This window comes from Lissotriton helveticus, chromosome 2_1 (assembly GCF_964261635.1).
Source record: "Lissotriton helveticus chromosome 2_1, aLisHel1.1, whole genome shotgun sequence".
NCBI lineage: Eukaryota > Metazoa > Chordata > Amphibia > Caudata > Salamandridae > Lissotriton > Lissotriton helveticus.
This window is the reverse complement of record NC_136059.1, coordinates 372,566,170-372,592,122: the sequence shown is the minus strand read 5'-3', so window position 1 is coordinate 372,592,122 and position 25,953 is coordinate 372,566,170. Positions and strand designations below refer to the sequence as shown.

Below are 25,953 nucleotides of genomic sequence, written 5' to 3'. Positions count from 1 at the left end.
TAATTGAATGGGACGCTCAAAAACAAACTTCAGTAAAAAATAGATCACCAGTTGAAGTCAACAGAGTGAGGGGGGGCGGAAACAGAAGATGCGCTGTCAGCCCATCAGCCTGGCCACTGACGTGTACTAATGTATTATTCTGTGTGAACGCTCTTGATGTGCTGCTTTGACAGGATAATTTCCCCTCCTGACAGGTCGATAGTGGACAATTACATGGCCCGAATGGTACACTTTACTACAAAATTCTCGGTGTCAGGCACAGCGCGAAATTAAGGTTTCTCACACACTCTAATCATGCTGAAAGGTTGGAATTACTGGGAATAGGGTGAAACAGACTTAAAAAAAATCAACGCTCTATGTGTTTTTAAATATAGTAACTTATTACTAAGGTGTATATAGATAATTGGAAGTTTCTATGGGCGGTTTTGGCAAAAATGGGGATAAAGAATCTTTTTAAACAGTGGACTCGGGCCTTATATGACAAAACGCAAGCAAAATGAATGTATTTAGGGATACAATAGGATGTCTTTCCAATTTTCCGTGGTACACAACAAGGCTTTCTGCTTTCTCCCCTTTTATTTGCCCTTTATATTGAGCCATTTATTTATGCACTACAGTCTAACCTTCATTACGACAGGGTGTAATGTCACTCAACGTTATCGCCTATGCAGACGATATAGCGGTTTTCGCGACCAAACCAGTAAGAGCAATGAGACAAATCGAAGACGAAGCAGCTAGGTTTGGCGCAATAGCTGGATATAAACTTAATACTAACAAAACTCAAATACTCTTACATTTCAAACCTAAGGAATCTATAAGTGGTGTATGTGCGGGTGCTACATATCTGGGGGTTAGATTATCCTCACAGATAATTTTTATAGTTTCTCTGAATTATGAGTTTTTGATTAGAGATATGGCCAATCTGTAGAAAAAATTGCACAAACTTCCTATTGGCATCATTGGTCGGGCTAATATTATTAAAATGAAAATACTGCCAAAATTCTTGTACCTTTTTAGATCTATCCCTGTGCGAGTTTAAAATATTTATTTTAAAAGATTAGAAGGTCTCTTTAGTAGTTTCATCTGGGGCTATAAGAAGGCACGGAGAGCAATTAACTTACTCTAATGCCCCTTCGATCAGGGCGGAATAGATTTCCCAGATTTTATGATGTATTTTTGGTTTGTATTTGCAGGTCGCTTTCGAAGGTTATTAAATCCCTCATGCACTACTTTTTTCCACCAATTGATGCTGGCAGAAAACAGCTTAATGTATTTGTACAAAATCAATTATCCAAATTTTTTTAAGTGGGTTAAATTTAAGACCCTACGGGATACTACGTTTATTCGGAAGGCTATCTTAACTAGATGTGACTTATCATCTTATCATGATAGACTCCCTTTGTGGGATAATCCAATTTTCCCATAGATCTTTCAGGATATCACGAGTAAACGATGGGCTAATTTTGGTAATACAACACTTGGTGATTTGTATGATTATAGTGGTTTTATTTCTTTTGAGAATTTACAACTGTTGTTCAAATTACCGGGGCATATGTTTTTAAAATGTTTACAAATCAAAAATTACTTTTTGACATATTTTAAGCTGACGAGGATAAACAAGTCAGAGATATGGGATAATCTTTATCAGGATGAAGTTAAATCTATGATAAGCCATATGTATAACATTTTCATTAGCTACAGAAAAGGGGATGGTAATAAACTAGCCGAAAGGTGGAGCCAAATATTGGGATGGGAGGTTACGGTAAACACTGTTGAACAAAGTTTAAGTGTAGTTAAGGAATCTATATATGCTACTAACTTACGAATGCAACATATTCGTACTTTCCGTTTTCTCTCCTACACTCATGAGAGAATAGCTAAGTGGGCTTCTGCAGGTTCTGGCAGCACTCAAGTAAAATGCCCCAGATGCAATCTTTTTGCAGCAAATATCACACATGTTTGTAACTTGTTCTAAACTAGACCGGTTTTGGCAGCAGGTGGGCCAGATATGTTCTCAAAAGTTGGGGATCGATCTATCCCTCACTGTTAGAGATATTATGTTGGGTCCCGAACATTTCAATTATAGACCGAACCGGTTACATTGTTTGTAATAGCTAGACTGGTAATTGCTCGGGTTTGGATCGGTTCGAACCCTCCACTTATAAGTAATTGGTGGATGCTGATTAAGGAAATCTAGGCAATGGAATATGCTTTGGCAAATGTGAGGGGCGTTCAATCTCTGATTAAATTAAAGTCTATATGGGGGCTTATATTTATATATGACACGAACTAGGATTGATGTTATTAGAGAACGACTTTCTGTTTTTCTTTGTTATTAATGAGAAGCTTTATTGCTTTGTATTTTTTTGTTGTTTGTGCTGTTGGCGAATAAAAATATTTAAAAAAAGAAAAAAAGATTCTAAGGTGAATATATTGTATGGCTCTCAAAAACGACTAGCCTTTGCCAACGGAGTACTGCACGCACTGAAAAGTAAGTCCACACATTACATGTAATGCATTTGAAGCTGTTACTTACAGCGCCGAATTTGGCGCTCATTTCTCGCAGCGACACGTGAACCAGACGCCATTCTAAAATAAACAAAGCACACAAGTGTCAGACCTGACAGGAGTCCAAGGAAAGAAAAGTTGATTTGATGGAGTGCCCTTCGCCCCAACGTGTCTGTCAAGGGACGCAGGCCTGCGTTTGGGAACAGCAGAGAGGGAGACAGTGCAGCAGGAAGAGAGACAGCTGCAATCTGTGCTTGGCCAGTGACTGCATTTGACCACAGGATGTTTCAAAACGAGAGAGTAAAAGAAAGGAAAAGTCTAGACAGAGATTGACCAAAGAGGAACTAGCGCACTTCCTGATCAGAGAGAAGTGGGACTTGCGTCCGAGCACACGAGGCTCTTAACGTAAGCAAGGGCAGTGCCAGGGTCATACATACACCCGGGTGGTGCCGCTCTGCACGCAAATGTTTAAGGAGAGTCCTAGTGCGCCTCACGATTGTGCGCCTGGCATGAACCTGGATTCCAGAAGGGGTTGGGTGTTAGGGGGTGGCATGCCGGCGGTAGAGATGGGGCACAGTAAGCCCACCCCGTTACATTTCTTCATCCTTCTCGTTTTGTCAGCCTCTCCTTTCACTACCAAAAGAACCACTGCCCTAACTGGAACAGGGCTATATTGTCCCGCCCCTTTCCGTGATCGGTAGAGTAATAAAACAGTCATATCTGGGAAGCAGCGGGCTTTGGTGCCAATGCACCTACCCCCCCTGATTCCGGTCATCATAGTTACCTAAAACTGTCCTAGCTACCCCTGGTGACACAGCAGCATCACAAGCTGCACCCGTGGCCATGAGAGAACCACCTGGGTGTCAAAGTAAAATAAAACCGGGGGCTAGGGAGTAAACAACACACTCTCTGGGTGCGGAGTCTCATTAAAGCTACAAGTGGGACATTCAGCGAGTTAAAAAAACTCGTCAAAGGCGTAGACCCCAGGGCAGGATCTGGTTGTTCGCCCAGGAGACACTAAAGCATGCACGGGCGGGCGGCTAAAGTCAGAAAGAGGACAAGGGGGTCCTCCCTGGGCCCCAAGCTTCACACGTTGGATTTACGAGCAAAACAGGGAGGGGGCGTTTTGTTGCTTGCAGTAGGGCCCATGGTACCCCCCAAATCCCTGAACCTGGGCACCCCCTGGTGGCCTTCTCTGGTACTCTGCACTCCCGACATCCTGTGTGACCACAGGAATACGTAGGCTCAGTGCAGCGGGATGGAGGTAGGGGTTTCACCAATGAGGTTAAGGCGAGCGAAGGAAGCGGTAGCTTGGGAGGGAGTAGTCGTTGCACAAATGGATGGGTATCAAGAGCAATGTTCCCTCTAATTTTTTTCTTCTGTGTGCGGCAGTGGAAGGTCTCTGGGCGCTGCAACCTTGGCTATGTGCGCCAGGAACCAGACCGCGCATGCATGCGGCGCCAAATGTCACTCAAAACGTTTACTTTAAAAATCTTGTTTTACTTGCAGAGATTTTCACATATTTCCCACATCTTCATTGCTTTGATTTTGTCCACAAGAAAATGTCACCCTTGGCCATCGAATGCTAGTCATCATAAGTACATCGAAAATGTCACACATAAGCAATCTGAAATCTTGGTCCAGCCTGAGGCACATGCTTGTGCAATTGGAGGTTCTGTGACATTTGTGTTACAATGATAGATGATCTGGGGTGTCAGGAGAATAATGAGTCAGCTGGAGTGTGGATGCTACATCATGTGGGTGGGTGGGTGGGTGGGTGGGAGGAGGAGGAGGAGGAGGAGGAGGAGGAGGAGGAGGGGGGGGGGGGAGGAGGAGGAGGAGGAGGAGGAGGAGGAGGAACAGGAGGAGGAGGAACAGGAGGAACAGGAGGAGGAGGAACAGGAGGAGGAGGAACAGGAGGAGGAGGAGGAACAGGAACAGGAGGAACAGGAACATGGCTCTTCACTGTCCTAAAAACTTTGGGGGGGAAATAGATTCAATATTAAGCCACTACAGTTAATAATATATGTAAACGTCAAGGGGTCAATATGCAGAATCAAAGTCATGTGAGTCTCAAAGGACAGAGGTCCAAGGCGAATAAATAAAACCTTTGCAAGAAAATGTGGAATCTATTTTTCTACCATCAACTCCAACCACCATCTCTCGCTACCTCATCTATTCCATCCCCAAGCACGTATACTAAATTCCACTATTCGTGTCAATACACCCATGTTTTCTACATCCATAAAAATATACACAATACAATACAAATGAACTAACAAAACACCTAAAAAACTAAACCGTACAAAACTGGAATTTCTCAACTCTAACCTGAAACAAAACCATCAAGTCTCTTAGAGCTTTACGTTTTCACACACTTCCTCTCTCAACACCAGCCGATGAAAACAACGAACATAGATATTTTCTCAAAGTTCTCATGCCCGCATCCGCTATTCATCTTTGAATCTCTGCCTGATTATCCAGCGACTCCTTCTTTGAGAACCCTTCTTTAATGGCATCCAGGCCTATCATCCCTATCTTATTGTCAACAAAAGCCCCTCCTATCTCCAGCTCCTTTACTTACCACATCTCTTTCCAGTCCACAAACACCATGACAAATCAATAAGCGCCAAATATTCCATACCTTCTCACTTTCCTGGCTGACAGCATTACACATAATTTCTACCTCTCAAACTTTCACACACTGTCCAGAGACAATAGCAGGACAGTTCCCTGCACTGCTCCGTTTACAACTCACACAAGACCTCATTTTCTCCTGGTATTTCTTTTCCTTTGTTTTCATTTTCACATTTTTTTCACTTTGGTGATTTCCTGTACTTTACCTTCTATTAATGAGCAACCATTGATGAAATCACTGATGACAAGCACAGTCCTGTCAAGTATCACGCTTGAGGTGTGACTAACGCATTTCAGTGCGGTGAGCCGCATTGTCACGCATTTAAAGCGCCTCCTCTCCATGACAGCCTGCTAAATGAGCACCACAAGGAGAGTAAAGCTCTTAACTGGCAGCGCCTCTATGCACTGCTAGCAGCATGGTTGGTTGGTGGCTGGCTCGCTCAGCGCCGTCTGGACCTGCTACAAATGTAACTTTCACATCATCTCGGCGAGATACACTGATTTACGACATCACAAGTCCGTAAACTCAAGCACTAATTTGTCCAATCGCAGCGTGAGGGCGGGAGCACAGTTTAAAAGTTTAGCAATCGAAGCCACTGTGCAGCTGTCGGGAGCCTGCTGCTCGCACCACGTTGTGTCGTGCCGGCCCTAATCGGGGCCTAGCGGGCGTAATGGGTGTCTCAACCTTGCGTACCTGAGCGCTGCTTGCACCGCATTGTGCTGCGGTATCATGGAACCTGCCGCGACCTGAGACCTTTCCAATCCACTCCCTGTGCAGCCAGGCCTCCTGCGCCTCGGACTTATGCTGGCCGGCTTTTGCCTCGGTCGGGAGTCGTTGCGGCTTTAACGACGAGGCGGCCTGCAATTGCCATTCAACAAGTAAAGTGAGTGCCTGTTTGTTGATATTTAATTATTTATTTTTTAGCGCGCAGTCACAATGGACTAGTGTTTCCAGTCGGTGCAACAAATGACAGTCAGCACGGCTGCACATACATCATCAGAGAGGCAGAACTTGGTCTGTAACAGCCTTCTGGTGTGGTCGCTGTTGTCACTGTCTGCGAGTGCGGGGCTAGGCAGATGATCATTATTTTCAGGCAGGGAATAAATACACTGATGTGCAAGCAGAAGGTCTGCACTATCGCACTGCCAAATGGCGTGGCTTTCATAGCTGTGTCTTGTGCAGGCTAGCATTCACCACAGAAGCACAAGCCTAAAAAAACACACAACTGCAAAAGAATAGTTCCTGAGCTACAGTTCAGAGCATTTATTTACTATGTTGCAAAGGAGATTTGTGATATTTGTACAATTTTAATTATAGTTACATGGGCACGAGTATCTTAAATGGAAGCCATTTAATCATTATTTCTTACTGCTGTAGCTGAAATGGGTGTAATTTCTGATATTTATGTTTCCCCATTCTTCATAATGGCCCCAGCAGCGCTTGGATGCCTGGCTTCACCTTCGGGGTGCCCAGGAGTGGACATTTCACAGGAAAGCCAGGATGGGTTCCACAGTGGTATGAATACAGCGCTACGAGGCCTCCGGGTAGAAGTGCGCTATATAAATACAATACATTTACATTTACATTCATAGCGTGATGTTGCGCGCATGATTGTCACTCATAGTCGTTAAAATGTGACTCATAATTTTTCTGAAATTATGAAACTGTCTCACATAGCAATCTGAAACCTTGGCAGCTATCTATGCAGCATAAAGTTACTAAGTGTATACCTGTGGGCCTGCAGCAGGAAAATTATGTACACCCTGTGGACAAGCACTGCGGTGCGGGGACGATTGTGGCCATTTGTTTAAGTATTGATGTTAATCAGAGCCCCTTCACGGGCTCTGATTTACATCAATACTTATCAAAAGGCCACAATCGTCCCCGTATCGCGCTTTACTAGCAAAAGCGTAGAGCCAGTTTAAAAACACAGTGTGTACTTTAGTACACTCTGTGTTTTGAAACTGGCTGTATGCTTTTGTTAGTAAAGCGCGGAGACGATTGTGGCCTTTTTGTTTAAGTATTGATGTTAATCGGAGCTGTGAAGGGCTCTGATTAACATCAATATTTAAATAAAAGGCCACGATCTGTCCCGCGCTCTGCAGCCACATCACCACAAGCCCCCCAGCCCTCCCAGGCCACAAGGCTAACCTTACCTGCAACTCGTCACGACTCCTGATTATTGCGCCTCTCGCATCTTTAAAGCGCCTGGCCGCGCGACTCTCTCGCGCGGCGTCCTGGCCGTGTGCACACTCCACAACCGGCAGTGCGCGCTGACGTCAGGAGAGGTGTGCGAGCGCGCGCCTTAAAGGGAACGGTGGTCAAGAGTACTTAAAACCCAAAGTCCATACTAGCAATATACAATGTATACATTGCAAGTGCAGATTTCCATAGCAGCCGTAATTCAGAATACATCTTGAGTCGGAGATGTCTGTCTGCATCGTGTTATATCTTTGCAAATATGACACGTTGTTTGGCCTTTCTAGAAAATCAGAAGCAGGTTTAGAGCTGAGAAGTTTAATTCCATCAGTGGGGCGGCTACAAAAATGCACAAGGCCTTCGTTAAACTGCCTCACAGCCGAACCTTATTTTTTTGGGAAAGCAAAATGGTGGTACGGTTTCTACACACCAGGAAGCGCTGTTGTGCCGCATGCATTTTGGTGACGTTTCATCATTTAGGCGCTGCGGGTAAACAATCAGCAAAGAAGGACTAAACTCTGACTGTCGGTTGTCAGGGCTTAACGGAGAACATGAGCTGGTCAAAGTCCCAGAGAATGCAAGTGAAATGCTGGAACGCAAGCCCCACTCGCCCCTGCCCACCCCACGAATATGAGGAGAAGAAGAAGTCGAGGATTTCAAGGTCCAATACAATCAAGCGCAGCAGGACACGAGCATAAACTAGTTTGACATGTATAGTAATAAAAACAGACATAGATGCTGTCACATTTCAGTTCTAATGTAAAGGGAGGGGTGCAGTTCACATGTGGATGGGACATGAGCCTAAAGGGGCATGATTACGAAATACCTTCAGTGACAACCTACCTCTGTAACAAAGAGGACCGCGCTGCAGACGATTTCTTGTCTTTATGGGGCCATGTGTTTGAAACAAATGGCAGAATTAAAGTGGAGGCTGGGCACACCTGTCTTTTAAGAAAAATGTTTTGAATTTATACTATTACTTAATGCGTGCTGCATAGGTTAGCACAATGTCCATAATGTGCTATTCAATAACAAAAATATTACAAGCGTAACCGCTTGTCCTAATGCGCACAGTTGCACTGCCTGCTGGGATGCTACTGTTTAAATAGTGTGCTTTACTAAACCAAAATTACATACCATCTTATTGTTGAATCAACATTATCAAATCAAAAAACCATTTCATGAATAACCTTTTTACTTGGTTCTTTACACAAAAAGAAGTCGTCACTTATTTACACCAATTACATATATCATTGGATAATAGTTTCACATTCTCGGTTCATACATGAACATATTATACATTTCTTTGTGATGCCCTATGCATTTCGGGCCCCTTGGCCCTTCCTCAGGGGCAGAGTCTGTAAAAAATCAAAAAGAAATACATTCTGTTTGATCATGTTCTTATTCTGTGAGGGATATACAGTTGAATATACTAATACAGGCATTATTCCTCAATACCATAATGTGCGGACAAACAAATGGCCCCATAAAGATAAGAAACCTTTTGCGACTGGAGGAAGGCAGACGAGCCCATCCAAGTGGGCCGTTTGAAAAAGAGAAAAGTTAATGTCACAAAAAGCTCTTTTCCAATGGCTGGCCACCGTTTAGCATAAACGGTGACACCAGCCAATGGAAAAGAGGGGCGTGGCTTAAAGCTCTTTACATGAAACCTCTCCAAAACATTAAATCTCGCTGAGTGAGCTGCATATGTGCGCAGCCACCCCAGTCGAGACCTAAAAAGTAGAAAACCACTAAGACTCCAAGGAGAATATTCCGGACCTAACCATTAGATAGCTGAATAATGCTCAGCATGTGAAGCCAAAAAATACTTCAAGCTGCAAAACTACCACCAGTAAGTAGCTATTTCGGTCTTCAGGATCATCTCTGCATGCTGGGTTATAAAACAGTCAGAAAAGCACTGTTTTATTTGATCTTTAAACAGGTCTGAATTAGGCCCGTGGGAATGGGTATTAGGCTTGTGACATTTATCAAATTATCATATTTCATGAAATTTATAAAATTACGGTGAATTCCATAGATGTTAAATGTTGCACAGTGTGTTTCCTCCGGTGACTACTTCTAGCAGTAATTTTATTGTGCAGGGCATTTTATTCTCAATCAGTTTTGTTCGTTTTAAAGCAAGATACACTAAGTGAAATTAACAACATTTTTGGGTAATTATTTAGAATTTAGCAGTAGAAAATTTCCAATAACCTTTGTCTGTTCATTGCTTGGGATATTAAAATGTTGCTCTTCTATTCATATATAAATATTGCATTACGTAATGAGCATGCAGTTGCTGCTTACAAATACATACACAGTTTGTTGAAAGTGTTCTAACCTCAGCAACAATCCTGTTATTTATATTGTTTTATTTTTATATTGTGCAGTTCATTTTTATTGTGCTTTAAAATTAAGATTTTTTTGTGCTACTGTTTAGAAAGGTCTACTTGAAGTTCTCTATGACATTTTCCGACTCCCTCTTCCTGCTGTGACTGAGGACTTCATAGAAGGGCTTCTCAGCGTAGGTAGGTACTCCAAGTTTAACCAATAGAAGTTCTATGTTGTGATCAAACAACTTCCAATTTCTTGTTTGTCAAGCTGGCCTTCAGCTTGCTATGCCCTCCGTCCCCTTCCCAGTTCTGATGGGGAAGTGTTTTCTTTTTTCAAATAAGAAATAAAAAATTTGAAAATTGGGGTTCTTCCGCCTCTTGTTATAGGGTACTTCCTGTAGCCCATGCCTTTGATCAGTTCCCAACATTCAACATTCCTTCATGCCTTCTGTTACTTTTGTTTCTCTGTGATGTTTATATAGCTTTGTAGCACTAATAATACCCTTTTCCCCTACTCAATGGTGTTCTGTTTTTACCTCATTAAATTCCATAATACCCTCTCTGGCATTGAATATTTCATAGTCCACATGCTTGAATTCTTCCATATCATCAGGCAGGGTATCTTAGTAAAAATAGTACGTTGATTGACCGTAACTAAATTTTTCAGTGATTCCTCCTCATCCCTTTCGCTTTCCCTCTCCTTCCTTTTCCTTTTCTAACTTTCTCCTTTCCTTCATTCCCTTTCTCCTCCTTTTGCAATAAGTGTCTGGTTGAGGAGTGCAGTAACACCAAGGCAGTCAGTGTTAATAATCATATCTTGATTCTTATTGTTCTACTGTTTTGGCATTGAGTCTTTCATAGTCCAAATACTTGAATTATTCCATACCATCAGGTAGGGAATCTTAGTAAAAATAGTACATTGTTTGACTGTAACTCAATTTTTCAGTGATTCCTCCTCATCCCTTTCGCTTTCCCTCTCCTTCCTTTTCCTTTTCTTACCTTCTCCTTTCCTTCATTCCCTTTCTCCTCCTGTTGCAAAAAGTGTCTGGTTCAGGGTGCAGTAACATCTAGGCAGTCACTGTTAATAATCGTATCTTGATTCTTATTGTTCTACTGTTTTTCTGTAGATCCAAGTCGGTTTCAAGACACTTGGAGGCTCTCTGATGGGTTTGTAGCTACTGAGGCCAATACTATTCTTCCCCATCGTGCACGTTCAAGGTAAGGTTTAAAATTAAATTGTGTGCCACGCTCTTTTTTTCCTACTAATGAATGTGTGCCAAGAAGAACTTAAGTAGGTGTTGTAGTATTTCTTACTAGTAGTATTTATTTTCATTGTGTTTTATTGAGATGTAGTTGGGTGTCTTGTGTTTATACAAACAGAATTTCCTCAAACTCTCTTGTCCTCCAATTTAAAACACAGCATTTCATAAAAACACCAACATTCTTAGAAAATGTTTGTTCAGAGATTGCTGATGCTGTTGATAGATTGAGAAAATCTGGATGGCAAGCTACACTTGGAATAAGATTGTGTCACTGGTTATTTTGAGTCCCAAACCAGTATCTTGTCTGCACAGTCATCAAATTCCTTCTCAACCTCTGGGCTGAAAACTGCAAACCATCAACCACCCCCATTACTGGTGTGGATGTATTCCCAAGCAAAGAAAACATTGATCACAACTTGATAACAAAGCGACACCATGCTGAGTGATTGAAATACAGAGAGGATCTTTGACCACTGAGTGACCCTTAATTTCCCGAAGTTTGTGAGTTCGCATTAGCTGAACACAGAAAGGCGCACACGTGTGCTTGATATCAGAGAGAAGTTGCTGGTTTGTTATTGCGTTTGTTACTAATCTTTGTCATTGCTTGGGCTGACAAAGTCCTACCCATCCAGACTAACAAGAAGTTTTGAAACTTCCCTGGATAAAGGGTATTAAAAAATTATTGTTTGAACTTTTAACCAGCATTCATTTTCCCCAGTTTGTGTTTTCCCAAAACTGCTTGTAATTGTCCCAACTCTTTCTAGATGCTCCCATCTGTTTGCAGTTGTCCCTATGCTTTCAGATTTCCCCGCTTACACTATAATTTTCTTTTCCTCTCTCAAGTTGACCCTGTACTTCCTAATTGCTCCTGCGACTTACAGTTGCTGCTTGCTTATTGAGATTGATTGTAGCCTTCATTTGTAACTGTCTTGTACTAGTGATCCTACTCTGCTCTTAAACACTCAAAGATAGACTTTATGCATTCCAGGCCTCAGCAGAACAAATTAACTTGTAGGATGAGCAAATTAAATTAAAATGTCTTTGGTAATTCAGATCTGATTTTTATTCTTTGTGTTCTGGACCCTCTTGGGTGGGCAGATAGGGAGTAATTCCACCAGTCTGTCACCCCCAAGAATCTCAGAAAAACCTGTTGGGGCTTTAGGTTTGAGGGTATGGCATGATGCCAGGACTGGCTCGCTGCAAACTTGGCATTTTTGTTTACAAATATGAACTGCTCTAGTGTCTTTCTAGTGTCTGTATGCCTCCTTATGGGTGGGGGGTGGGGGGGGTTATTGGGGGTAAGTTCACCACTCTACTTATTGAGAGGGGTGGGAGGGACAAAAGGACTGCTGTAGCTTTAGTGAGACGCTTTGTCTCTTCGTCTGGAACCATCCACCTTGATTCAAGTCTCGTTCCCTGCCTTTACAGATCCAGAGATATCGTAATTTTTCTTAGAAGTTGGTTTCTAACACTAAAATCTAGCGCAAAGTTAAAACTGGTGAGGCCTCGGGGTCCAGTAGGTGTGCCTAGTAATGAAGTTGTCCCCCACCATCAAAAAACGTATATTGTGACTGGCCTTTTCCTTTTTTGTCGTTCAGGCCATTGATGTCCAGTGCTGTGAGATGTGCTTCGCATAGAGATGTAGTTGAGTCTGTGCTGTGAGTGTTCTAAATAAATTAGTACATAAAATAAAAAAATGTTTGGCGCTACCTGGTAGCCCTGGGGTACCTTGTAGTAGGTGAGGACCAACAGCTACATCTCCACCTACAATCAATTGGGTCCTTAAATGGTCTAAACTTGAACTGGGTCACAACTGGACACTGATTGCTGGACCCCCTCTTGCAATTCAGTTGGGCTTCCATGATTTTGACACCGTAAAATAACTTCATTGACTCTGCTGCTTGGCTTACTAAAGACGTATAATTGGCAGACGTTTCTTGCTCACACCAATCATTAAGAGATTTCTAGAAGGAGCAAAAAGATTGGCGCCACAGAGGTCAGCATCCATACTAATGTCGAACATTGATATAGTGCTTAACCAACTCATATAGTGCTTAACCAACTCATTCTTCTACCTTTTCAGCCCATGCACAGTGCAGGTCGAAATTATTTGGTGTTAAAGACTGCCTTTTTGGTAGCCATCACACCTTTATAACGAGTGAGTGGAGTGCATGCACTCGTAGTGGAAGAGCCTTACCAACAAATCAACAAGAACTGTGTGGTAATGCAAAAAAAAAACATTTTCTCCCAAAGGTGGTTTTGTCCTTACAATTCATTCAATCCATAAAGCTACCAGCCATTTTCCAGCACTGGAAATCTAAAGCAGAATGAACTCTTGATACACTAGATGTCAGAAGGGCTGTACTGTATTGCATTAAGGAACTACAATCTAACAAGTAGAGATTTTTTTTTCCTTTCCCCAGGGCACAATAGGATCTCCATTAAGCAGGTGCCCTATAGCAAGGTGGATAATCTATACAGGCCATAGATGCCATCAGCGCAGTTATGTTGAAAGCAAAACCACACGTTCACTCCACAATAAAGAAGGGAGCAACACTCCCCTTCATCGCTAGTGTATCCATTATGGATATATGCAGGGTGGCCACTTGGTCCTCCAAATATCATACACTATTGTGTAGCTACCCAAGCAAACAAGGAAGCACAGGTGGGAAAAAACATGCTAAAACACCTGTTTGCAGATACAAACTCATTGTAGCCCAATCTCCCAAGTGGATAAACTGCACAGCATGTGAATCTAGAACAGCATCAAATAATGCAGATAAAATGAATAGTTTTGTAGTTTGAAGAGTTTTCTGGATTCAATTGCGACCCTCTCTCCTTTCCAAAGATGAGAGCTCTTTGCAACAGGGAAAAGAAGGAGTTACATCAAAGAGAGAAGCCACAGTAGCGGAGTTCAAAAACAAAAAGAAATCTAATGATGGTAGCTTCGTTGAGGGCCTACAAGGACGTACGCCTGATGACCTCCAAGGTGGGATAGGCACCAAATGATCACGGAATGTAAAATAAAATAAAAAGACTATTCTCGACCCAACCACTAAATGACGAAATAATGCACAACATGTCAATCCAGAAAACTCTTTAAACTGCGAAAGTACTCCTCTAGATAAGTAACCAGTTTGTTTGATGGTTTTTGAGATGATGGGCCCCTGTCACTTAACGGAGGCAGAAAAGAAGCAGAGCGCATATGTCAAGGTAATTTCATTATAAGCAACATGTCTATGTTGGTAACAATATAGATCAATTTCACAATGTGCAAAATACCTGCAATTTGTTTTAATCACAGCAAATCTAAGATGTCAAGAAAACTCTGAAGGCATGAGCACTTTGATGCATAAAAAAGTTTTATATGAAACATTGATATAATATATGATATGCATTGTAAAATATTTGCTCAGGGTATAAAGTGGACGCAGGGCTAAATTGTGAAAAATGGTTAACCGAAACAGTGATCACACTACATATAGGGTGGAACAATAAACCTACTGTAACTCTACTAATGTACTATACAGTATCTGGTGCCATTGTGAAATTATGTATACTGTGCAAACCACACAACCTATAAGGCAGCATATTATACAACATAAAAGAAGAATTTGTGGCAAAACTGAGCATGCCTCATTTTCCAACGTCAAACTGCTCAAACCCATATAGAATGTGAATTAAAATGGCAAGCTATGGAACAGATCAAACTACCAGCCAGAGGGGTAAATTGTCAGAACCTGCTTAGTTGCACCGAATGAAGCTGGTTGACAAGATGTGACTCAGTCAGCACAGGTCTAAATACTATTGATCAGTGGAATACTGTTATTTATTTGTAATCTATATCGTGGGTCACACGTGACAGTTACAATTCTTTTCCCACTTATTATAATTGTTTAACTCCTTCCTAATGTCCTTATTCACCACCTATGTCCCCTATTATTAGGGGTCCTCTATGTTCATTGCATCTTTAGTCATTTTTAGGTCTCGCCTGGCGTTGCAGCGTGAAAGCGATGTCGCCAGCGAGGCCTATTGTTGTTGTTTTGCCTCCCAAGGGAGACAGACCGGTGCACGAGCCGCTTAGGGTCTGTGGACGTGCGCGCGCGCACACACAGCGTTACTGAGGCCGGCCGAAGGCACGCACACACTCGCATACACAGACAGACGCGCACACACATACACACACACACACACACACATACACACACACCGCCACCGCCCCCGCCCCCCCACGCGCACACACACACACTGCCGCCCCCCCCACACCCCCTCCCCCCACAACTAAGCCCCACTTACCGCATCAGCGGCCTCAGCTGCCACTCCTGACTTCTGCTGCCACCGCGAGGCTCTCCCTCAGGCATGGGAGCCCCGCATCACCACTGCTCCTGGGCCATCCATTCCGTAGGCGCGGGCTTCTCGAAGAAGACGGAAGTCCCGCCCCACGACAGGCGTCACGCTCCCGAACTTCCGGTTTTGGGATGTGCACGCTCACGGCTTGTCTTTTGCTGTCGCTCTTCAAGATTGTTCAACACGTCTGCTGGCAGTCTCCACTGCGACTTTTTGTTGTTTTCTTCCTCCACCAGCAAACTTTGGCAGGTGATCACTCTGTAGAGTTTATACACTCTTGCTGCGCACATCGCTTACAGTTCTCTACTACTGGATCTTTCCCACACAGGTTTATCAGAATAGGATGAATTTGAGGGGTCTTGCTCACCTCTGCTACAGCAAGCACTCGCATGGAAAACCCTGTCAAGATAGATATATTTAAAATCCCTGCCGCTCAGACTACATACAGGATTGACAATTTGACATTTGCTAACTTATAATAAACAGGAAAAACTGGCAGCATATGCGGTTTCTTCCAGGGGCTTTAATGTACATGCCAATTTTAACTTGTGGCAAGAACATGCCCCCCCAATTATTTTTTAAACTCTTTTCTGTAGATTAGCACTTTACTAGGGATGGTTTATATTTCTTCGCCTGGCGATTGTGCCGGCCTAGCCTGCTATATGTCTGTCTGTCCCCCTCACTTCAACACTGGTTCTGTGGACTGCTGGAGAAAAGGCTCCTCTTAGTAGAGTAGAGTGAGCTTACGCTAGCTTCTGATAGTTATGTGGGTTCTGTCTGCCAAGACTTTCACAGTGGCAGATCTTGGAGACATTCAACTGTGCTCAGCACAAACACCCCATAATATTAGACCAACAAAAAGTTAATGCAATTCTGAGTGGTGCTTCTTTCTATCTGCCTGTTGCGTTATTTATACATTTTTAGGTCTCGCCTATTGAATAGGTTTGGTGCGCAAAGGGAGACAAACCACGTGTGTGCCCAGGCAGGCGATGTGCACACGTAGGGCGTCTCCTCTCTGACAATCTTGACTTTCACGTGCTCCCACCACGCTCTCAATTTCATCATGCGCTCCCAACGCGCTTTAACTTTCTCTGTGACTTTGCAAAAGGCAAACAGACACATGCCTGGCAAAAGATGTGCACATGCACTGTGTAAGGCAGGCACATGCCCTGTCACTCTCGTAGGAGATCAAAAACATAAATAAATAATGTAATGTTACTAAGAAAAGATACGTGGGGGGTGTCCACGATGGTGGAGCGAATGGAGGCATTCTCCCGGCGCTCCATCCCAGTCCATAGTCTAGCACTCTTCACAGTGCCCCTCCCGACCCTAAAATCAGTGCCGGATCGAGCAACGTCAGCGTCCGGAGCAGCAACGCATCGCTGGTGCCCGAATGGACCGGGACCAAGGCAACTACCCGCCGCGGCCTTACAGATGATGGAGCTGCTGCGGTCGGGCCTTAGATAAGAGCGGAGACTGCCGGCGTATGGGATTGCGCCTGACCCGGTCAGATAGACATGTGCTTTGTGAGCCGCAGCCCAGCTCCTGGTGGCTCCGCAATGACAGCGGTGGGAGGGGGATCAGGCCCCCCAAAGCCCCGATATCGGGACCTCCATGAGTGCGGCCTAGCAGGCAGCCGCTACCCAGGGTGCAGATCTCAGCGGGACCGGCCCTCAGGTACTTCCAGCTGCAGCGCCCGCCTCTTCGCTTTGCTCCTGGCTCCTGGGGCTCTGAGGAGGGAGGTAATTTGTGGATGCCCCCTGGATTGGGACAGAATGCCAGGCCTGCCTGAGTATTGGAGGGACCATTCGCAACGACCAGCGTCACAGGCCGGCTATTCACTCTAGGCCCGTGTGTTGGAGCTTCCTAAATTACGCAATTAAGTTGCGAGATATAGCTTTGCTCAGCCCCGCGAATGGCACATCCTGGCCTGGGTCCACCTCTGTATCTGTGGGGCCCCTGTCGCTGCATCCACAACCCTCAGAAGACTCGCTGCTATCTCACCCGGTTCCAAGCTATATCCAAGGACCCAAGACCTGCACTGAGCGCAGTGCTGTACGCAAGCCCAGGACAACGAGGGGAACCTATGGGGATACCTATGAGACCACGTAGCCCCCTAGGACACCAGAACACTTGCATCAGTTGGTAACCTGGAAATCTGAAGCTGAGTGATTTGCGCATTCTTCCTGGAATCTCAACTTGAGAGAGGCAGTGTATGTGACTCGGACACCGGCTCGGGGAGTGGCAAGTGAAGCCTAACGTGATGGCTGCTTGCACACAAAAGCGGGAGGTCGCCCATAGCACTGAAATGGTGTCTTAGGAGATCCGGTGAGGCGCCCTGCGCACCACGGCATCTCCTCGCTTGTCAACGCTCCTGTGGGGAATCATGGCCTCCACCAAAGGGACAAGCATTTGCAATGCAATAGGTCTTGCAGTTACACAAGTTAAAGCTATTGGCATTGTAAGTTACAATGCCTTTTATTTATGTTTTTAAAACAAAAACAAATATAAAAGGCCTTGTTATTTGCAATGTCAATAGCTCAAAGTCATGTAAATGCGAGACCTATTGCATTGCAAATGCTTGTTTATGTTGTTTCACTTCTATTTCAAATATGTTTACCTTACTGTTTTTCCACCATCTGTATATGTTGTCCTATTAAGTGTGCCATCAATTGTTGCCACTTTCCTGCACCTTAAGTATACAGTTTTCAAATGTCATAATTATTGTTTCACTACTGCTCACTTGACATGTTTTTAATTCCTTTTTGACCAGTGCCATGTCAATTTGATATAATGTTTTCCTCCTGTTGTGATCGGTCATAGTCGTTGTAGGGGTATTTTGTCCCTGATGGTTCGTCCTTGCCAACACCACCTCATTCTTTCACGGCAGCTTGTGTGCAATGCAAACACATCTGACGCCATTTCCATCTTGCGTCACTACACCTTCATATGTGTGACACTTAGATTCCTTCCAAATTGGGGACGCTGGCCCTTTCGATTCTGCTCCATGCATGCATTCCATCAAGATACATTTAAAATTTTCGCTCCCGTTTCCTGAAGGACTTCCTGACCCACTTAACCACTTGTGGATTTCCAGAGAATGTGGTGTTATGCCCACAGCTGCTGGCATTAGAGCTGTGGAAGCAGATTTTTAGTATGTGCGTTAGCTCAACATCCTGTGATTCTTAAAAAAATCTTAATCCTCCCATGCCTGAAAGGTGATATGAATGTGGCCTTCTATAATGTAACTGGTGTGCATTCCGGTTGAGTTCATGCTATTTAAAACTGCTTAAACAAAACATCTCTATAAACGTGGGGACGTTTACTCTTTATATGTGCTCTTTACCGTTCCACTAATAATTAGTGACCTGGGAACTTGCTCATCCAATTTAGTTCTAATTATTCTTTTACTTTATTTTCAAGTGTTTGTATCCTCTTTGCATTTTTCCATGGACTTTCTTTGCTCTTGGTGTATCATCGTATGTGTACTATAGACCTTGACTTGAACTTTATACGAAGAGGGGTGGGCGGACAAGCCTCTTCAAATTTGAAAGATTATTACTCGCACCGCCTGATAGGTTCTTCTTTTGTTACCTAATTAAGGCCCTGCTTTGGCAAAGTATTGTAATTAGTAAATTGTTAAGTAAGTTCTTGAACTAATATCATGACTCTGCTAAATCCTCTGCAAAATGTTTGTGTTTCCTGTTTCACAGACCTGATCTAATGGATAATTACTTGGCACTAGTTCTATCTGCCTTTATTGCAAATGGACTTATGGAGGTAATTTGTTAACACATAATATGCATTTATTTGTAGCTTCGTAAATCCCAAAATTGACTTTACATTGTTGGATGATCATTTGCTGACCTGATTTGTGCTATATTTTCCCTAATTCCCTAACCTTCTGAGTGACCGAACGGCTTAACTTAGTGCTTTGCAAAACTTCTGCATAAGTAAGACTTATCATTTACTCTGCTCCCTGGGCATGCATTACCCTCACCAGATAGACGTAGGAAATGCAATCCAGCAATTACTGAATCAAAGCACCTCAATCATACAGTTTACAGTCAGTTGATTAAAAGCATTTGATTTTTGAGATTTTAATATCTAAATCTTGGAAGAAACAGCAGATCTATTTTAAGCATTTTTCTTGCTGACTTTGCTTACACAGTCATCTTTGTCTTATAACTGCTAGTATTAATATTTATTACATTCTGTCTGCGTCAAGGATCGGTCACTTAGTGGTCAGTGTTTTTCATACCCTAAATTGTTAACCCAAAATCATATTTTTTATTATTCATGCAGTTAATTAACATAACACGTTTTCAGTAGCTGCATATTTTATTGTTTCAAAGGGCCTGGTTGAAGTAATTACAAGCAGTGAAGACACAGTAACTGTTAGGGGAACAATTCTTCTGGGCGAGCTCTTGCACATGGTAAGTCAATTATTAAAATGAATTTCAGTTTGATATATAATAATTAGTTTGAGCAGTTGCATATTTGATTTTGTTCATAGTTTCACTTTTCAGTTTTAATCTCATATGTCGCTGTAATATTATTTGTCAGAACGAAAGAAAATTTCTTTGAGATTCAGGGAATGTAATTTGTAGGGTATTAGGCAATGTCAGCCTTTTTCTCTAGTTCTTGGAGCAGATATTACTAACTGTTCACTATCTTTGATGGGTATTGTAGTTTACCACTAGTGTTTGGATGTCTCATTAGTACTGTTGTGTTCCAGATGGATATAAAAAAATTACTCCCTTTGGCTACTTGACTCTCTAGGGCTAGTGAAGCTGCACAGTCAAATCTTTCTTCATAATGTGTTAGGGACTTCAATGGAGCATGACAACATACATAACATAGATTTAGTGTCCAGTGAGTGCTTTTATTATAAACACTAGTAGGTCTTTGTTTAAAGGCAAATTAACAACGGCAGTGTTTCACTCCAGTCTCCCTGGTGAGCTAACTGCCCTAAAGGAGGCTTTTGGTTATCCATTTGGGTTGCAGTAGTATTGATGGCCATGCCGTGAGTGGTAAAAAGCAATGTCCATGAACCACCGACTAATGGAGAGAAAAGTTCTATTGGGTGAAATTTGTGGTGCAGCAACTTGGGTTATGCCATTTGCTTTTTACAAACAATGTGCAGCGATGTTCATTCTAGAACTGATGCTCACTTTGGTCAGTTATGCAGGCAGTGCCTACCTTTGTAAGTTTGTGAATGCATGGACATTTTTCTTCATGTCTGAATTACTATGCCATGCAAATACACATTTGAGGTCAAGGTATTTAGCATAGTATACTCAAGCTCCTAGTGCTGCCATCTGTCTTAACCCATTGGTCAACGTTTATATGAGGCCACTGGCTGGGATCGTCCGTCCATATGGTATTAAGATCGTTACCTATGCGGACGATACCCAGCTGGTGGTCTCTGACGCAGGCCGAGGGCTCTGCGGCTATGGTAGATCTGGCGGGTTGCCTGAGCGAAGTGAACAGCTGGATGACCCGGTCTTGTCTCAAACTTAATGGGGACGAGACCGAGGTCATGCTGTTGGGACGCTCGGCTCCATCTTTGATGGGCTCAATTTGGCCAGCCTGTTTGGGTCCCCCTCCAGCTCCCAAGAATGCCATCAAGAGTCTGGGCATTTGGCTGGATAGGTCCCTAACGTTAGATTATCAGGCCGTCAAGCTATCTGCCACCTGCTTTGGCCTTCTCAGAATGTTAAGGAGGATACACCCCCTGCTACCATTCAAGGCCAAACAAACTGTCGTACAGGAATTTTGGAAACGCACTTTATCTTTGAGCCCCTGACTCCACATTGCGGAAACTGCAAGTTATTCAAAACTGTGCGGCCCGCACCTTACTGCAAATCCCCGTAGGCTTTCTGCCAAACCTGGACTAATAACATTGCATTGGCTCCCTGTTAGGGACAGGATTAGTTTCAAGTCCCTCTGCATTGCCCACCAGTCATTCTGGGAAACTGGTCCAGCAATCAATCTCCCTTTAATCACCCCTTACCTCCCCAGCAGACAGCTGCGTTCAGCCAACTCATTTCTTGCTGTTGTGCCCAAGGTTAAACGGACTAGAGTGGGAGGCCGCTCTTTCACTCTAAATGTGGCCAGGTTGTGGAACACTCTCCCCCTCCACCTAAGGTCCAATCCAGACCTAACTTCCTTCAGGAAACAATTGAAAACTTTTTTGTTTAATAAATAGGCCCCCCTCCACCCCCCGTATCGTAAGTACACCTTTCAGTCACAGCGCTTGGACGCCTCCGGGCAACTATTTGCGCTTTACAAAACGCATTTTCATTTCATTTCATTTAATTTCATTGGTGTACTACAATCCCTTATGTGTTTCTGTATCATTTATTTATTTATTTATTTTAAGGTTTTATAGAGCGCGAACTTGATTCATAGAAGTAATACAAGGTCAAGGCAGGTCAAAACAGTATACAGGAGATTTGTACATCGGAGAGCTTACAGAGTCAAGGGGTCGTAGGAGGGCAGGATATCATACAGTACTGTACATTGAGGGATAGGATAAGCTATACAACGGGACAAAATATTACAACAATCACAAGAGTAATGTAGAAGGTCGCAGGCTAAGGCAATAGTCTCTCAGGTGGCAGTGGGAACGGGTTTAGCCAAGGAATTTACCCATGAGGAAGGACTTGGCCTCTTTTTTGAAGCGTGCTAAGGAGGGGATTTTTCTGATGTCAGACGGGAGGGAGTTCCATATTCTTGGTGCAGTCCTGGCGAAAGCCCGATTGTAGGTTTTTGTTTTCCTAAAGCGTGCAGGCCGGAGTAGGAGAGCATTGGCCGATCGGGAGTTTCTGTTTCCTCCGGATAACATAAGCTTCTGTGCGAGATACGCCGGGGAGTTAGAGTGTAGGGCCTTGTGCGTGATGCATGCCAGCTTGAGGTGAATCTTCGCCTTGATGGGGAGCCAGTTCAACGCTTTCAAGTGAAGAGTGAAGTGATCGAATTTTTTGAAGCCTGTGAGTAGTCTGGCGGCTGCGTTGAGGCAGGCTTTTAAGGGTGCCAGCGAGAACTTGGGTAAGCCGGAGAGGGTGGAGCAACCATATTCCAGTCGAGAGAACTAATGATTGGACTGCGAGTTTTAGGTCAGGAGCGTCTAGAAAGGGTTTCAATTCCCATAGGTAGGTCAGGTGGAATCTGGCAGATTTGGCCATTGCGTTGATGTGGTCTCGCATATTTAGGTTATAATCCAAGGTAATTCCCAGAGATTTGGCCGATTTCACAATGGTCGGGGAACAGTTTAAGGCTGTGATAGCTGTAATCCATGTCTGGATCTCAGGGTTGCTCTTGGGCGGGGAGATTAGAAGGAACTCAGTTTTCTTAGCATTGAGTTTGAGTTGATTGGAGGAGAGCCATCTGACGGTCAGCTTCAGGGCCTCATTCAGGGTGAGGATCTCCGCAAGAGATGAGATTTTTATCTGAGTGTCATCAGCGTACATATGGAAGGAGATATTTGCAGTGCGCAGGACTTCGGCAAGGGGTTCCAGATAGAGATTGAAAAGGGTGGGGGACAATGTTGATCCCTGAGGGACTCCCACCATGACCACGGAGGGGGCGGACAGTTTGTCATTGATTAGGAATCTCTGCGATCGTTTTTGGAGGTAGGAGCTAAACCGATCTAGGACTGTGCCATCTAATCCCGTCCTTAGTTTGAGGTGTTTGAGTAGCATCTCGTGGTTGACCGCGTCGAAGGCCGATGATAGATCAAGGAGGATCAGGAGACGGGTTTTGTCAAGGGCTTGAACAGCGTCATCTACGATGTGGAGCATGGTGGTTTCGGTGCTGTGCCCCCGTCGGAAGCCGGATTGGCAGTCATCGAGTAGATGGAAGTTGTTGATGTGGTGACTTAGCTGTATCTGTACACACTTTTCCAGCACTTTAGCCAGGAGCGGAATGTTGGAGATTGGTCTAAAGTTGTCTGGGGAGGCTGGGTCCAGCGACGGCTTTTTCAGAATGGGTAGGACTTGGCCTGCTTTCAGCGAGGTCGGTATTGATCCCTGTCGAAGGGAGGCGTTGATTATTGCAGTCCAGCTGGGAATGATGGATTTGGCAATGGTCGCGTGACAGTTTGAAGGGAGCAGGTCATTTTAATGGTTGTTGGGGTTCAGGGAGGAAAGGATTTTCGCGACTGCGACTTCATCATAGGGTGAAAATTCGGACCAGTGTGCTAAATTCTTCGGTAAGGACCATGACGGCAAGGAGGGAGGAGGCAGAAGGTCAAAGTTCGGAGGGGGGAAGGATGCGGCCTTGAGTTCAGTATCTAAGGTTTTGATTTTGTTTGCGAAAAATGAGGAGAAATCCTCAGAGGAGATGAGCGACTTGGGGGTTTCTTTCGCTGTTTTAGACAGTTTATTCGATTGGAGTTTGACCATCTCAAAGAGTTTGCGAGGTCTGTTCTGGGCATTTCCTAGTTCCGCTCTGAAGAATTCTTTTTTTGAGTTGACAATGTTCTTGTTGTAGGTATTTCTGGCCTGGCGAAGAAGTTTTAGGTGATCTGCCGAGGGATGCTGTCTCCAGATTCTTTCATATTGCCGGAGGGATCTTCTCTCGTCGTTGAGGGCACCAGTGAACCATGGGTTTCTATCTCTGACTTGAGTTATTTTTAGTTTAAAACGGGCTAGGTCATCCAAGATGCTCGACATTGTGGCAGAGTAGTGATCATTGAGGTCACTGACCAAGGTAATGTTGCGGTTGGGGGGGGGGGAGGTCGGATTTGCAGCGGATCTCTAGTTTGTTGATGTCTAGGTTTTTGGTGTCTCTGACCCAGCGTTTTGGGAGTACCGGTTGAGGCGTCCTTGTCTTGCGGGTGCTAGGTAGCAGAAAGGCAATGGCATGGTGGTCATGCCAGTCGCAGGGGTCAATCGATGTGAGCTTGACGGTAGTCTCCTTAGAGATGATCCAGTCTAGAGTGGCTCCTTTCGAGTGGGTTGGGAAGAGGGCAAGATCGGCCAAGAGGTCTTTAATGGCGTTGACATGGGGATCCTTAAGGTCATTCCAGTTCAGGTTGAAGTCGCCGAGGAAAATGTCCTTGGTGTTTTGGGAGTTCTTAGTCGTGATGACTTCCATGAGGTAGTCAGTGAAAGGTTCGTTAGTGCCTGGTGGGTGGTAAAAGATGTGTAGGTTGCATAAGTGGATGGTGCTACTGCAGACTGAGAGGGCTAGATATTCGCAGGAATCGGTGTTGTCCGTTAATAGCTCAGTGACAAGGAGGTTCGTGCGATGGATGCAATCCCGCCCCCTTTTTTTTATGTGGTCTGTCGAGCCTGGCTATGTTAAAGTTGGGGGGGATTAAGAGGTCGAGGCATGGGGATGAAGCATCATTAAGCCATGATTCTTTTAGAATGGCTATGTCGGTGTTGTTCAGAATGAGGGCAGTGACATCGGCCGCATGCTTCACTGCAGAACGGCAGTTGATTAAGAGACCCGTCAGAGTAGGGAGGGGAGTGGTGGCGGGGGTCGGGGCGGACAGGGTCACTGGTGCAAGGTTGCTACTGAGCACCCTTCTATTACTGGGAGGGGCTGATCTGTGTGGGTCGATAGCGACCGTGCAGATGGGGTGTGCGGCACTCACGTCGGGTAGACAAGGAGAGGTAGGGGCTGCATTATGGTCCATAAGAAAGTCCTGGATTTCCTTTTCAGTGAGATCTAGTGGATTTTTTGTGGTGAGTGAGAGGTTGTAGGAGAGGGCGAGGTCAAGGGTTTCCTCCTCAGATAGGCAGCTAGTGTGCTTGGAAGGGCGAAGGTGCCTCGAGGTTGTTGGTAGAGGGCGTATGGGGATCTCTGGGATTGGAACGGAGGCCGGCTAATGCATGAGGTTTGCGAAGGAGAGTTCGGCGAGGTGGAGGAGGTTTGTAAGATCGAGGATGGAGGAGTCGAGGCTCTGAATTATTTTGGAATCTCTGGAGTGCAAGGAGTGGATGTCTGCGGATGGGGGTGTAGGAGGGTATGAGTAGACTGTGCTAGGAGTCGTGGAAGAGGTGGTTTGAGTGTTAGCAGTGCTGGCATGACCTGCTACAGCAGGAGTCACTGAGGGAGGTGGGGCTTGCTGGCCAGGGTGGGCTGTGTTTGGAGTTATAGAAGGGGTGGCTTGATTGCTAGCGGGGCTGGTTTGGCCTGCCATAGTCCAGGTCGCTGGTGACGTAGTGGACTTGGGGATTGAAAAGGGATCATTAATATTTATTTTGGGCTCAGAGTCAGGCAGTGGAAATTGACATGCGAAGTTCAAGAGGCACACTTGCTGTTGGTCTCACTGTGACACCAACGGGCTCTGCTTGGTCAACGGTCTACTTAAGTCCCCCGTGACATAGAAAGGAGGGCTGCAATGGTGACAGTGTATGATTTTGAGGAGCCAAGAGGTACCGCCATAGACCTTCCAGCCACATGATGTAGTAAGCTGGCTCTATATACAAAATATGGTATAGTGTGTACAGAGCCCTTTGGAACCCCAAAGGTAGGCAGAGGTAAAAGTAGATAACACCTTACTCTCTATTTGTGGTATTGTGGGTGAGCAGTAAAGCTTTATCAGAGGGTAATGTTAAGCATTTGTTGTACACACTCAGGCAGCAAATGATGTCACACACTCAAAGACTGAACTCAGACCAATTTGTTTGTATAAAAATATTATTTAGAT

General features: G+C 44.3%; 1 protein-coding gene across 3 annotated transcripts in view; it reads left to right on the top strand.

Moving 5' to 3' along the window:
- RICTOR (RPTOR independent companion of MTOR complex 2) overlaps nucleotides 1-25,953 on the top strand; it is a 1,600,666-nt gene that overhangs the window by 323,436 nt on the left and 1,251,277 nt on the right. For all 3 annotated transcript variants that reach the window (XM_078674985.1, XM_078674984.1, XM_078674983.1), the window contains exons 12-15: nucleotides 9,786-9,873; nucleotides 10,806-10,896; nucleotides 19,001-19,067; nucleotides 19,643-19,723. In XM_078674985.1, the coding sequence (XP_078531111.1) occupies nucleotides 9,786-9,873; nucleotides 10,806-10,896; nucleotides 19,001-19,067; nucleotides 19,643-19,723 (327 nt within the window). The remainder of the gene's footprint in view (nucleotides 1-9,785; nucleotides 9,874-10,805; nucleotides 10,897-19,000; nucleotides 19,068-19,642; nucleotides 19,724-25,953) is intronic.